General features: G+C 37.2%; 3 protein-coding genes across 3 annotated transcripts; all 3 read right to left on the bottom strand.

Moving 5' to 3' along the window:
* Positions 1-233: 233 nt before the first annotated feature.
* LOC132475009 (olfactory receptor 56A4-like) lies at positions 234-2,520 on the bottom strand. Its single transcript, XM_060075966.1, has 2 exons — positions 1,594-2,520; positions 234-353 (listed from the first exon to the last, which is right to left on the bottom strand). The coding sequence occupies exons 1-2, from the start codon at positions 2,518-2,520 to the stop codon at positions 234-236; spliced, it is 1,047 nt and encodes a 348-aa protein (XP_059931949.1).
* A 5,068-nt stretch (positions 2,521-7,588) lies between these two features.
* LOC132475010 (olfactory receptor 56A4-like) lies at positions 7,589-8,539 on the bottom strand. Its single transcript, XM_060075967.1, has one exon. The coding sequence runs from the start codon at positions 8,537-8,539 to the stop codon at positions 7,589-7,591; it is 951 nt and encodes a 316-aa protein (XP_059931950.1).
* Positions 8,540-12,290: 3,751 nt separating this feature from the next.
* LOC132475012 (olfactory receptor 56A4-like) lies at positions 12,291-13,244 on the bottom strand. Its single transcript, XM_060075968.1, has one exon. The coding sequence runs from the start codon at positions 13,242-13,244 to the stop codon at positions 12,291-12,293; it is 954 nt and encodes a 317-aa protein (XP_059931951.1).
* Between the last annotated feature and the right edge of the window lie 848 nt (positions 13,245-14,092).

Genomic DNA, 14,092 nt, shown 5'->3' on the forward strand with positions numbered 1-14,092 from the left:
GATTCATTTGGCCATTCTTTCATTGAATTGCAATGAATAATCGTGTTCCACGCAACAATAAGTCAAACAATCTCTTATTAATTGCCCATTTAATCATCTTATGGAATAAAAAAAAACTTTTATTTGAAATCCGCCACTCTGATTGCCAATGTGGTAATGTCAGTTTATTTTTTCCGTGTTAAATGTCACTATTGACTATTGACTGAGCTATTCCAGCTAGTATATTGTGGCGATCACAGCCGTGTGCCAGGCCAGTGTGCCGGGGTTGCCTCATGGGTACATGGAACGGTGCGGGCTATTGGACTATAATAGCCCCCCTGGGGGGGTGGCACCTCGATGACTAGTGGGGTCGGCTACAGCAACATCTACATCGAGGCACTTATGTCCATGGGGTATATGGTGTGATATTCCCTTGTACTGTGGCTGTGTGAAAATAAATGCAACAACCATAGCCATGCAGTGTATGAGGCACGGGAGTTGTAGTACCCTGATATCGCTGGCCTCACTTTTGGTTCTTCCCTGGCTGATCGCCACAATACATTAACGTTAACTCTCTTAATTAATTTACGAAGAGAGTCACAAGAGCCATCACCGGTTTCCCCTGGTTCCACAATTTCTGATTAGGTGAACATGACTAATCTTATTCAGACATACATACCTTCAACAACAGACAATGCTTACTTACTTACTTACTTGATACTTTATGGTACTCAACAACACAGCAAGAATACTTCACATTGGATAGTTGGCTTAGCCCACTATGGATAGTTCCCTACAGTTGTTACTCTGTTTTACCTACAACTATTACTGTCTCGAAATAATGAGCTCAACTGAAGAAGTGTATTTTTTTTATCAAAAAAGACTAATGATACCTTCTCTCATCTCATCAAGTTAAATTACTACTTGATTTGTAACTTTATTTTTCCTTCTCCCAAGTAATTCCCATTAAAAAAAATTACATGCTTTGAATTTGCATTTTTAAATACACAGGCAGAATCAAATCTAGTAACCTAACATCTATATTGAAGAAAAACATATTTAAGTCTTTGGGTTAATTTGCTTGATGGCTGAATAGAAACCGGCCTCCCTGCCACCCAGGAGAGCGGGATTAAGACTCACTTATTCAATACTGTTCTCAATGACAAAGAAACAACTGACATACACAGACTCCCAAATCCTTCTATTTAGGTTAAAACGTTTAATATGAAATACATATTTATATTAGGACAATTATAACAAACATTAAACAGAGTATTTGCCTTTAAACTGCCTTTAAAACATGTTCATTATCTGTTTAATCCTAATTCTAAAAACATGAACAAATCAAAATCAATCAAAAATATCATGCTATATATTCGAGTTAACATTCGTATTACAATTAATGAATAATACATTTGGAAAGTTTTTTGCAAATTTGCATGAGCTATAAATACTATAATGAAATGCATCAGACAAATTGTATGTGTATGTGTCTCCTGTTGTACCTATGCGAATGAACCATACCAGAAAAGATGTTTGCATGTACTTTTACGTTTGCATCCTAGAAGTCAAATTGGAATTGTAACACGTTAAGTTCGTTGTTTTTAAGTTAACTCTTTTAATGATTTTAATCATGTTTTTCTGAATTTCTTTTGTGTTTAACCCATATATAAGTGGATTGAGTACTGGGGGAAATACAATTATTGATAAACCGATGGCCCTCCTAAGGTGCGGGGACACGCTCTCAAATCTGTGAGACAGCAACACGATGAGAGAGTTGATCTCTAATAATAAGAAAACAATCAGATGTGTTCCACATGTTTGGAGAGCTTTCCCTCTCGCACCTGATTGCTTATTCTTCACACAGGTCACAAAGATCTGGATGTATGTGAATATCACCAATAACAGTGATCCACCTTGGACTAATATGATGGTGAATAACCCATAATAGTTATTTACACTACTGTCTCCACAGGCTAGTTTCACTAAAGAGGGATTGTTGCATAGAACATCCACAATATTATTCGTGCAAAATTTGAAACGTGTAGATATACCAAACAGCACTGCCAGCATAAAGATGTCAAATAACCAAACGCCCACGATGATTCTTATCAAAATATTGGACGTCATGAGAGAGTGGTACCTAAGAGGCAAGCATATAGCAATATATCTGTCGTAGGCCATCGCAGTTAAGAATAAGAAGTTCCCTGAAGCATAGATGTGAATCAACAGAGCCTGGAGAAAACACCCTGGGTAGGAAATAGAGCGGTCATTTGACACTATACTGTGTAACAGCTGAGGGAAAAGAGCAGTGGCTCCCATTACGTCCAGTACAGGCAGGTTTAACAGCAAGATGAACATAGGCGAATGCAAACTCTTTGTGAGGATAATTGTTGTAAACACTAGTATATTACAAAACAGAATCATTACATATGTAAGGGTCCCAAAAACAAAAGCAGGGTAAATGAAGCCAGGCGGTATATTTAATGATTCCATCGTCAGTTCCATTGTCCAGTGACCAGGGGTATCATTTATTTTCATGATTGTATTGTTTTAGTTGTCAAATTATTGCTTTTTCCTGAAAAATGTTTCCTTTAATAAAAAATAAAGCATCTCAGTCATTACTTCAAGGAGTTCGATATTCATTTATAACCCGTTGGTATCTTACCTGTTACACTGGATAGTACTTCTGTCATCAACTGTAATTGATACCGTGCATGTTCAGTACATTTGTGTTCTGCCCATGCAGTGCTCCAGGACAGTTATTTTATAATCATGTAAAATCCAGGGAGACCCAAGAGGGACATACAAAGTCAACAGACAGGGTGGTTGAACTGAAGTCAGATGAAACTGTTATGAAACTGAATCGACAGATGGTCAGATTGGTTCAATTCCCATCAGATAAGTTCTGGGTTCCATCCCTAATGTCCGCACCGTGGTAAAGTTAATTTTATATTGGACGTTGGATATTCGACACATTCGAAAAATCTATTTAGCACTGGCTTCGATGGACGAATTTGTGTCAAACCAACTTAGATGTGTTAATACAAGGCATACCTATGTAAAACAAAGCTTATTTCTTTAAAAAAAAAACTAGAGCTGTCAGTTAAACGCGTTATTAACGGCGTTAACACAAACCAATTTTAACGGCGTTAAAAAAATTATCGCGCGATTAACGCAAATATTTTATTTACAAAAAAATAAAAAATACTTTTTTTCTTTTTTTTTTTCTTTGGCTCAAAACAAAGAAGCAGTAGCCTGACTGCTATGTTCAAATTACATTTGTTCAAAGCAGTCGTTTAATTGCACTATAGGCTCTTTTTTTGTATCGTCCTGTTTTGATCAGTATATGCCAATGTTGTTATCAATAAAAAAATCATTTGCACAAGACAAGCCGATGCACTTCACCATGTTGATAAGAGAATTAAAATGAGAAGAATTATGGGACAAAAAAATCAAGGGATATTTAGCATAGAAAAAGAATTTGCGATTAATCGTGATTAATCATGAGTTAACTATGACATTAATGCGATTAATCACGATTAAATATTTTAATCGCTTGACAGCTCTAAAAAAAACACAATTTGATTTTATAAAAAAATGTAATGTTAAAAAAGGCTATAAATCTATTATGCGGCTTGACCTTTTGACCTACCCATATCAAAACACATCTGGTGAACTCGGCTAACTGCCACACACATAACACAAAGCTTATTTTTTCCAAAATCCCACCTTTTGATTTTATACTATTTTTTTAATGTTAAAAAGGCTATAAATCTATTATGCGGCTTGACCTTTTGACCTACCCATATGAAAACACATCTGGTGAACTCAGCTAACTGCCCCACACATAACACAAAGCTTATTTTCTCAAAATACCTACCCTGTGATTTTATATATATTTTTTACTCAGAAAATGCTCTAAATCTATTATGCGGCTTGACCTTTTGACCTACCCATATCAAAACACATCTGGTGAACTCAGCTAACTGCCCCACACATAACACAAAGCTTATTTTTTCCAAAATCCCACCTTTTGATTTTATACTATTTTTTTAATGTTAAAAAGGCTATAAATCTATTATGCGGCTTGACCTTTTGACCTACCCATATCAAAACACATCTGGTGAACTCAGCTAACTGCCCCACACATAACACAAAGCCTATTTTTTTTTAAATATCCCACCTTTTGATTTTATACTATTTTTTTAATGTTAAAAAGGCTATAAATCTATTATGCGGCTTGACCTTTTGACCTACCCATATCAAAACACATCTGGTGAACTCAGCTAACTGCCCCACACATAACACAAAGCCTATTTTTTTTAAAAATCCCACCTTTTGATTTTATACTATTTTTTTAATGTTAAAAAGGCTATAAATCTATTATGCGGCTTGACCTTTTGACCTACCCATATCAAAACACATCTGGTGAACTCAGCTAACTGCCCCACACATAACACAATGCTTATTTTCTCAAAACACCTACCCTTTGATTTTATATATATTTTTTACTCTCAGAAAATGCTATCAATCTATTATGCGGCTTGACCTTTTGACCTATTCATTAAATTAGTTAGTGTGTATAAAAAGTACAGCCTGCCTACATTTTTTGCACGCAAACTTATATAGCATAGGTCACAGGTATGTTTTGATATGGGTAGGTCAAAAGGTCAAGCCGCATAATAGATTTATAGCCTTTTTTAACATTAAATTTTTTTATAAAATCAAATGGTGTTTTTTTTTAAAAGAAATAAGCTTTGTTTTACATAGGTAGGCCTTGTATTATCACATCTAAGTTGGTTTGACACAAATTCGTCCATCGAAGCCAGTGCTAAATTGATTTTTCGAATGTGTCGAATATCCAACGTCCAATATAAAACTAACATTACCACGGTAATGTCCGCAGCCTACCAGTAGACATCCTTCTACAAGATGGTGAACCCCTGCCTGCCCCTATGACATGTATCTGAATTCCCTGTATGTATATAATACATGGATGAAAACATAGCTTGTTGAAATAGGACAGAGGAATAATCCTGACGAGGCGCTGGCCAGGGGATCCTGAGGGACATCTCGTGCATTTCGCGATTGCTCGTTCGCGTGACCTACTGCACGGCGGCCGCTAGGGGCTGCCAGAGGCCCGAATTTCTGCCGCGGCCCACTTAAGTCGACCAAATTCGTCCATCGAAGCCAGTGCTAAATTGATTTTTCGAATGTGTCGAATATCCAACGTCCAATATAAAACTAACATTACCACGGTAATGTCCGCAGCCTACCAGTAGACATCCTTCTACAAGATGGTGAACCCCTGCCTGCCCCTATGACATGTATCTGAATTCCCTGTATGTATATAATACATGGATGAAAACATAGCTTGTTGAAATAGGACAGAGGAATAATCCTGACGAGGCGCTGGCCAGGGGATCCTGAGGGACATCTCGTGCATTTCGCGATTGCTCGTTCGCGTGACCTACTGCACGGCGGCCGCTAGGGGCTGCCAGAGGCCCGAATTTCTGCCGCGGCCCACTTAAGTCGACCGGCCCACCGGGAAACCTCCCAATCGTCCCGATGGCCACTCCGCCTCTGGGAGTGCAGGTGGATATAAGTGGAGAAGCTCAGACAAGTACAATGGTGGCAGTCCATTTAGTGCCTTATATGTTACGGCCACTATTGGAAGCCAATGTAAGGAAATCCATACCGGTGTTATATGGTCAATGTTTTTACTTTTTGTCACAATCCTTGCTGCAGCATTCTGCACGAGCTGAAGGCCTCAGGTTACGCATTTTGGAAGACCAGAAAAAAGGGCATTGCAAATATCAAGTCTTGAAGAGACAAATTAGTGGATAAGTGTCTCAGCATCACGCAATGACAAGAATGATCAGATTTTTGCTATGTTGCTCAAGTGGTAAAATGAATGTAGATCAGCCCATTATAGCCAACTTTGGAGAGCCTCCTGACAAGCTTGTCTGGATGCTCTCCAAAGCTCAAGAGTAGAAGGATTTGAGGATCCCAAGGCAGACTCTGAATTTCTTCAGCTGCCTGAGGTGGTATAGGCGCCGCTGCCGCTGGTGTGATTTGAACCAAGCTAACTTTGGGGCAGTTGGCTATAATGGGCTGGTCTACATTAAGGCTACTTCCTGCAGGATTGTCTGAGAAATTGCATGAAACAAAATCACAATCCAGGGTCATCAATAACTTCCAGCAGTATGGGTGCTTTGTTTCATGTTTCATGTGTGACACTCTGAGGCAGTGGCAGTAAGGTCGTAGTTTGTTATTTTTTATTGCGTTGCCTTTAAAGCCATAAGGTCACCTTTTTATCGCTCTCCATAACTTTCAGATAATGTCAATGATTTTAAAATAAGGTGCAGAGAAATGCTTGTCTTTCTTTGAAGCACAATTATATAAAAAAATAAAGTGTTTCAAGTACTTCACTGGACTGAAATTTAACATTTCAAACTAAAAGATTAAGCAAAATAAAACATTTACAAATAAAAGGGCTTGTGTCGGTAATTCACCCCTAAAACAACATTGTGCTCCAACACTAGCCTATATTATAGGTGATTTTGCTGCAATTGAATATACTAACTCCAAATTAAATCAAATTTTGAGTTAGTAGTTAGTTACATCAAATCACCCGAAGAAAACTACACCCGAAGACTAAAACTGAATGGGGGCAGATCACAATGAATGGGGCCGAGATGATTGACAGTACAGATGATAGCGCTCTTTGGTTGACAGCGGGAGAGGAAGAGGGAGAGGAGATGGAGAATGATGTCTTCTCTCATCTCGTCAAGTTCAATTATTATTTGATTAGTAGCTTTATTTTTCCTTCTCCCCAGTAATTCCCATAATAACGAATTACATGCTTTGAATTTGCATTTTTAAATCCACAGGCAGAATCAAATCCAGCAACCTTACATCTATGTAGTTCTTGTTTAACCTAACTTGAAGAAAAACATATTTAAGTCTTTGGGTTCATTTGCTTGATGGCTGAATAGAAACCGGCCTCCCTGCCACCCAGGAGAGTGGGATTAAGACTCACTTATTCAATACTGTTCTCAATGACAACGAAACAACTGACATACACAGACTCCCAAATCCTTCTATTTAGGTTAAAACGTTTAATATGAAATACATATTTATATGAGTACAATTATAACAAACATTAAACAGCTTATATTTGCCTTTAAATTGCCTTTAAAACAACATGTTAATTATCTGTTTAATCCTAATTCTAAAAACATGAACAAATCAAAATCAATCAAAAATGTCATACTATATGTTCAAGTTAACATTTGTATTACAATTAATGAATAATACATTTGGAAAGTTTTTTGCAAATTTGCATGAGCTATAAATTCTATAACAAAATGCATCAGACAAGTTGTTTGTGTATGTTCTCCTGTTGCACCTGTGCAAATAAACTATACCAGAAAAGATATTTATATGTACTTTTACGCTTGCATCCTGGAAGTCAAATTATAAAAGACCATGAATACGAATCAATCATTTATTGATCACTTCTAAACTAAATTAAAATATTTCCAGAATTATGAAGAAAGGCTAAGTCACCTTCCATGCATAATCTTCACTTGATATATTAAAATTAAATAAAAAAAGTTAACCTAGCTCTTTTAATGATTTTAATCATGTTTTTCTGAAGTTCTTTTGTGTTTAACCCATATATAAGTGGATTGAGTACTGGGGGAAATAAAATTATTGATAAACCGATGGCCCTCCTAAGGTGCGGGGACACACTCTCAAATCTGTGAGACAACATAGTGATGAGAGCGTTGATCTCTAATAATAAGAAAACAATCAGATGTGTTCCACATGTTTGGAGCGCTTTCCCCCTCGCATCTGATTGCTTAGTCTTCAAACAGGTCACCAAGATTTGGATGTATGTGTATGTAACTATGATCAGTGATCCACCTTGAATTAATATGATAGTGAATAACCCATAGTAGTTATTTGCGCTACTGTCTCCACAGACTAGTTTCACTAAAGAGGGATTGTTGCAGAATACATCCACAATATTATTCATACAAAATTTGAACCGTGTAGATATACCAAACAGCACTGCCAGAATAAAGATGTCAAATAACCAAACAACTACGATGATTCTTATCAAAATATTGGACGTCATTAGAGAGTGGTACCGAAGAGGCAAGCATATAGCAATATATCTGTCATAGGCCATCGCAGTTAAGAATAAGAAGTTCCCTGAAGCATAGATGTGAAGCAACAGAGCCTGGAGAAAACACCCAGGGTAGGAAACAGAGCGGTCATTTGTCAATATACTGTGTAACAGCTGAGGGAGAAGAGCAGTGGCTCCCATTACGTCCAGTACAGGCAGGTTTAACAGCAAGATGAACATAGGCGAATGCAAACTCTTTGTGAGGATAATTGTTGTAAACACTAGTATATTACAAAACAGAATCATTAGATATGTAAGGGTCCCAAAAACAAAAGCAGGGTAAATGAAGCCAGGCGGTATATTTAATGATTCCATCGTCAGCTCCATTGTCCAGTGACCAGGGGTATCATTTATTTTCATGATTGTATTGTTTTAGTTGTCAAATTATTGCTTTTTCCTGAAAAAAAATTCCTTTAATAAAAAATAAAGCATCTCAGTCAATACTTCAAGGAGTTCGATATTCATTTATAACCTGTTGGTATCTTACCTGTTACACTGGATAGTACTTCTGTCATCAACTGTAATTGATACCGTGCATGTTCAGTACATTTGTGTTCTGCCCATGCAGTGCTCCAGGACAGTTATTTTATAATCATGTCAAATCCAGGGAGACCCAAGAGGGACATACAAAGTCAACAGACAGGGTGGTTGAACTGAAGTCAGATGAAACTGTTATGAAACTGAATCGACAGATGGTCAGATTGGTTCAATTCCCATCAGAGAGGTTCTGGGTTCCATCCCTAATGTCCGCAGCCTACCAGTAGACATCCTTCTACAAGATGGTGAACCCCTGCCTTGCCCTATGACATGTATCTGAATTCACTGCAAGTGGATTTGGATAAAAGCATCTGTTAAATTACTCAATAGTAAATGCATGGATGAAAACATACCTTGTTGAAATAGGACAGATTTCTTTCAGATTAGACTTTGTTTGAAGACTGGCCATCGGAAATATTTCACACTATAAGATTTATTTCCTGATGTCAAGGACATTGTTTGTCACTCAGGGAACTATCTGTTAAACATTTTTCAATACATAAACAGGACTATTCTGAAATAAATCAGCTCTCAGTGAGCTATTGAGATTAGGAAGCAAAAAAGGGGAATAATATTGAACGTCAAACGCATCATGTCATTATGTTATTCGCTGACCGTCTGAACAACCCAATTATTAATTTAATTAAATGTCTCTTAAACTTATCAATCAGATTGTAGGGTAGGCCATAATATAAAACTGAAGAGGCAATAAAAGTTTGTATCCTTGGCAGAGTCGAACCGTGCCGAGCCGGGCCAGTATAGTATAGCGACAAAACGAAAACGATTTTGCAAGATTTAAGAGTTTAATTGGTCACATGCATACTGTATACAATAAATGCAGTGAAATAAAAAAACAGCGCCTACAGAGATTCTGCAACATTCAACATATTAAAATAAAGTGAAATATAGAATAAAAAAATAAGAAATAAAATTACTTTAAAACAATTGGCCCCATAATAACAAATTTGTAACAGTTTAAAAACAAAAAATGTGCCAAAAACTATAAATAGTGGTATTCTGTAGAGTTAAAGGAATAAAGTCAACAGACAGGGTGGTTGAACTGAAGTCAGATGAAACTATTATGAAACTGACACGGGTTTGGGGTCTTTATTGTTTGTGTGTTTTTTATTGTGCGTAGTGTTGCTGCCACTGTTACCGAGACTTGCATGTCCGTTGGTTGTGTGTGCGGTGCGCTGTGTGTTGCGGGTGTGTGTTAAATAAAGGCAGCTCTCGGGATCGTGCGGTGTATGACGCACGAGAGTTGCGTCACCGTTTAACCTGGGCTCCCGTCTCGTGCAGAACAAGTTTGACCATAATGTCAAACTTGTTCTGCACTTTGGTTTGCTGCATTTAGACAGCGATTCTCTGCTGCTAAACTAGCTACATGTTGCTTGTTATATTGCTGTCTGGCATTCAGAAATGTAAAATGGAAGTTTCAAATTATTAATTTTAATAAAGTGAACTTAAAACTCGTTTTGCATTCTTTGAAATGTTTTTTTTTTTTTAAATAATATTAACCTTAATTTGAAATATTAAGTTAACACCCCTGACTTATTTTTTTGAGTTTGTAAAATATAAAAATCTTAGTTGGTATAACTCTAACTTTCAAGTTTGTCTAAAGAAGAAAATTACCTTTTTGATGGGCTCAAAACTCAAGAATTGATTGCAGTAAGTTGCCTTGCAATTTTGAGTTTGCTCAACTTTTTATTTTTTACAGTGTATGACATGTATCTGAATTCACTGTAAGTGGATTTGGATAAAAGCATCTGCTAAATTACTCAATAGTAAATGCATGGATGAAAACATAGATTGTTTGTTTAAAGACTGGCCATCGCGAATATTTCACACCATAAGATTAATTTCCTGATATAAAGGACATTGTTTGTCACTCAGGGAACTATCTGTTAAACATTTTTCAATACATAAACAGGACTATTCTGAAATAAATCAGCTCTCAGTGAGCTATTGAGATTAGGAAGCAAAAAAGGGGAATAATATTGAACGTCAAACGCATCATGTCATTATGTGATTCGCTGACCGTCTGAACAACCCAATTATTAATTTAATTAAATGTCTCTAAAACTTATCAATCAGATTGTAGGGTAGGCCATAATATAAAACTGAAGAGGCAATAAAAGTTTGTATCCTTGGCAGAGTCGAACCGTGCCGAGCCGTATAGCAACAAAACGCAAAATAAAGTGAAATATAGAATAAAAAAATAAGAAATAAAATCACTTCAAAACAATTGGCCCCATAATAACAAATCTGTAACAGTTTAAAAATAAAAGATGTGCCAAAAACTATAAATAGTGGTACTCTGTACAGTTAAAGGAATAAAAAGAGTTAAATTGAGGTAGCCTATGTTAAATCTATGTGCCTGCGTGTTTGCATGAGTTGGACAGTATGTGTGACTTTGTTGGGGGTCTTGTTGAGGTCAGTGTTTACAGTCCTGATGGCCTGGGGAAAGAAACTCTGTTTCAGTATCTCTGTTTTCGCTGCATAACAGCGGAGGCGTTTGCCTTTTCGCAGCACCTGAAACAGTCCGCTATTGGGGTGATGGAAATCCTTCATGCTCCTAAAAGCTCTGGTTCTGCACCTCCTGGTATATTATTCCTGCAGGGGGGAGAGTAGTTCCCATAGTGCGTTCAGCCAGCCATACAACTCTCTGAAGAGCCCTCCTGCTCTGGGCAGTACTGTTGCCAAACCAGGCAGGGGTGTTGGTTTTCAGGATGCTCTCCAAAGCTCAAGAGTAGAAGGATCTGAGGATCCCCAGGGAGATTTCTTCAGCTGCCTGAGATGGCATTGGCGCTGCCGCTGGCGGGATTTGAACCAAGCTAACTTTGGGGCAGTTTTCTACAATGGGCTGGTCTACATTAAGGCCATTGTCTGAGAAATTACATGAAACAAAATCACAATCCAGGGTCATCAATAACTTCCAGCAGTATGGGTGCTTTGTTCCATAGGAGGCACTATCTGACACTATCTGAGGCAGTGGCAGTAAGTCGAGAGTCTATAACTTACGATGCTTTAATTTGAGGCAAAAAAATCACTATACAGAAATTGCCTAGCTTCTTGTCCCATATGTTGAGCATGTGTGATTTTATAATTCAACATCCCATTAAAATGTATAAACACTTTACACTTACTTAAAGAAATTGTCATATGTCTCCAATATTCAACTAACATAATATGTACAACCATTCTTAAATTATTGTTTGAAGCATGATTTAAAATAAGGTATGCATTGGAGAACATTCTTGCAAATATGTTTTTTTTCGGCTACAACACAATCTTTTTGCAGATGTTAATCATATGATTTTTCTCATATAATTCATTTCAGCATACAATATACACGGGCCATATACATTGAAAGTATCTGACCATAAAAACATTAATAATGTTAATCTTATAATATAGTCAGAATAGGAATTACACTGTTATGTGGTTTCAAACTACCATGGAAACAATCCTATCATTGGATTATATTAAACCAAGACAAATATAGTAACACCTGTACAAGTGTGTGTAAATAAGTAGATATACAGTAATACAGTGTGATCCCAAATATATAAAGTTAGTGCTTAACATGGGCAAAACATGATCTTCTTAAAATTCGGATTATATTTCGCCTGAGTTCCTGGGTTTTGAATCCATAAATAAGTGGATTAAGCACTGGGGGATATACAATACCTGATACACCTAGAGCTCTTCTCAAGTATGGGGACACACTCTCAAATCTATGAGACATTAAAACAATGCAACAATTGATCTGCAAAAATATAAAAACAATCAGATGTGTTCCACATGTTTGGAGAGCTTTCCCCCTAGCATCTGACTGCTTCGTCGTCACACAAGTCAACAAGATCTGGATGTATGTGTATATAACCAAAATCAGTGATCCACCTTGAATTAATATGATAGTGAATAACCCATAATAATTATTTACGCTACTGTCTTCACAGATTAGTTTCACTAAAGAGGGATTGTTGCAGAATACATCTACTATATTATTCATACAAAATTTGAACCGTGTAGATATACCAAATAGCACTGCCATAATAAAGATGTCAAATAACCAAACAACTACGATGATTCTTATCAAAATATTGGACGTCATGAGAGAATGGTACCGAAGAGGCAAGCATATAGCAATATAACGGTCATAGGCCATCGCAGTTAAGAATAAGAAGTTCCCTGAACCATAGATGTGAATCAACAGAGCCTGGAGAAAACACCCTGGGTAGGAAATAGAGCGGTCCTTTGACACTATACTGTGTAACAGCTGAGGGAAAAGAGCAGTGGCTCCCATTATGTCCAGTACAGGCAGGTTTAACAGCAAGATGAACATAGGCGAATGCAAACTCTTTGTGAAGACAATTGTTGTTACCACTAATATATTACAAAACAGAATCATTACATATGTAAGGGTCCCAAAAACAAAAGCAGGATAAATGTAGTCAGGCGGAATATCTAATGATTCCATCGTCAACTCCATATTCCAGTGACCCGGGGTATCATTTATTTTCATTATTCTTGGTTTTAATGGTTAAAGTATTACATTTTCCTGCAAAGATTTTTTCCCTTTAATTAAAAATTATGCATTTCAGTTAACACCTCAAACAGCTCGATATTCATTGCTAACCTTTTGGTATCTTACCTGTTACCTTGAATAGTACTTCTGTCATCAACTGTAATTGATACTGCCTATGCATGTTCAGTACATTTATGTTCTGCCCATGCAGTTCTCCGGGACTGTGGTTTTATAATCATGCAAGAACCAGGAAGGTCCAGGACAGAAAGAAAACCAAAAAAACAGGGTGGGGGGGGGGAGACTGCGGTGAGGTTTAAATTCCCATCAGAGAGGTTCTGGGTTCCATCCCCAATGTCCGCAGCCTACCTGTAGACATCCTTCTACAAGATATCAAACCCCTGCCTGCTCCTTAATGACATGTATCTACTAGATGTATCATGCTAGCTAATTAACCAAGCTTCAATCATTATTATCTCTTTCAGTTTTCCCCTCAGTGGCCACCTTATTTGGACACTGACTCGGAGTGGAGTGCCGCTGTCCGGCACAGACTCCTCTCTGAAGAATGAGGGTAGCCTGCAAGATACACAGGGACCTTTACTGCTGATTGTCCCTCTTGATCCCTGGTTCAGATGTCTTTAGTAAGGATCAAAAATATCTGAAGAATAACCACTATCTTTCCAGCTCTGTCAAAAATAATTATTATTCTAAGTCAAATATTCCAAACATTATCCCAACTGATTGAGCCGTCCATCCCACAGAGTTGTGTTTAATGAACCTCCTACTTTTTAGAGAACCCGGCTATTATTTTAACTAGAGTTTTCGCGCCTCTAGTTGTAATTAAACCC

The sequence above is a fragment of the Gadus macrocephalus genome, chromosome 16, assembly GCF_031168955.1.
Source record: "Gadus macrocephalus chromosome 16, ASM3116895v1".
In the NCBI taxonomy this organism is placed as follows: domain Eukaryota; kingdom Metazoa; phylum Chordata; class Actinopteri; order Gadiformes; family Gadidae; genus Gadus; species Gadus macrocephalus.

Bases quoted from the DNA above. Each gene is read 5' to 3' on its own strand.
- LOC132475009 (XM_060075966.1), bottom strand. From the start codon at position 2,520: ATGAAAATAAATGATACCCCTGGTCACTGGACAATGGAACTGACGATG. The intron at 354-1,593 runs GTTAACTTAAAA...ATGTTGCTGTAG, and splicing joins TGATTAAAATCATTAAAAGA to CCGACCCCACTAGTCATCGA.
- LOC132475010 (XM_060075967.1), bottom strand. From the start codon at position 8,539: ATGAAAATAAATGATACCCCTGGTCACTGGACAATGGAGCTGACGATG.
- LOC132475012 (XM_060075968.1), bottom strand. From the start codon at position 13,244: ATGAAAATAAATGATACCCCGGGTCACTGGAATATGGAGTTGACGATG.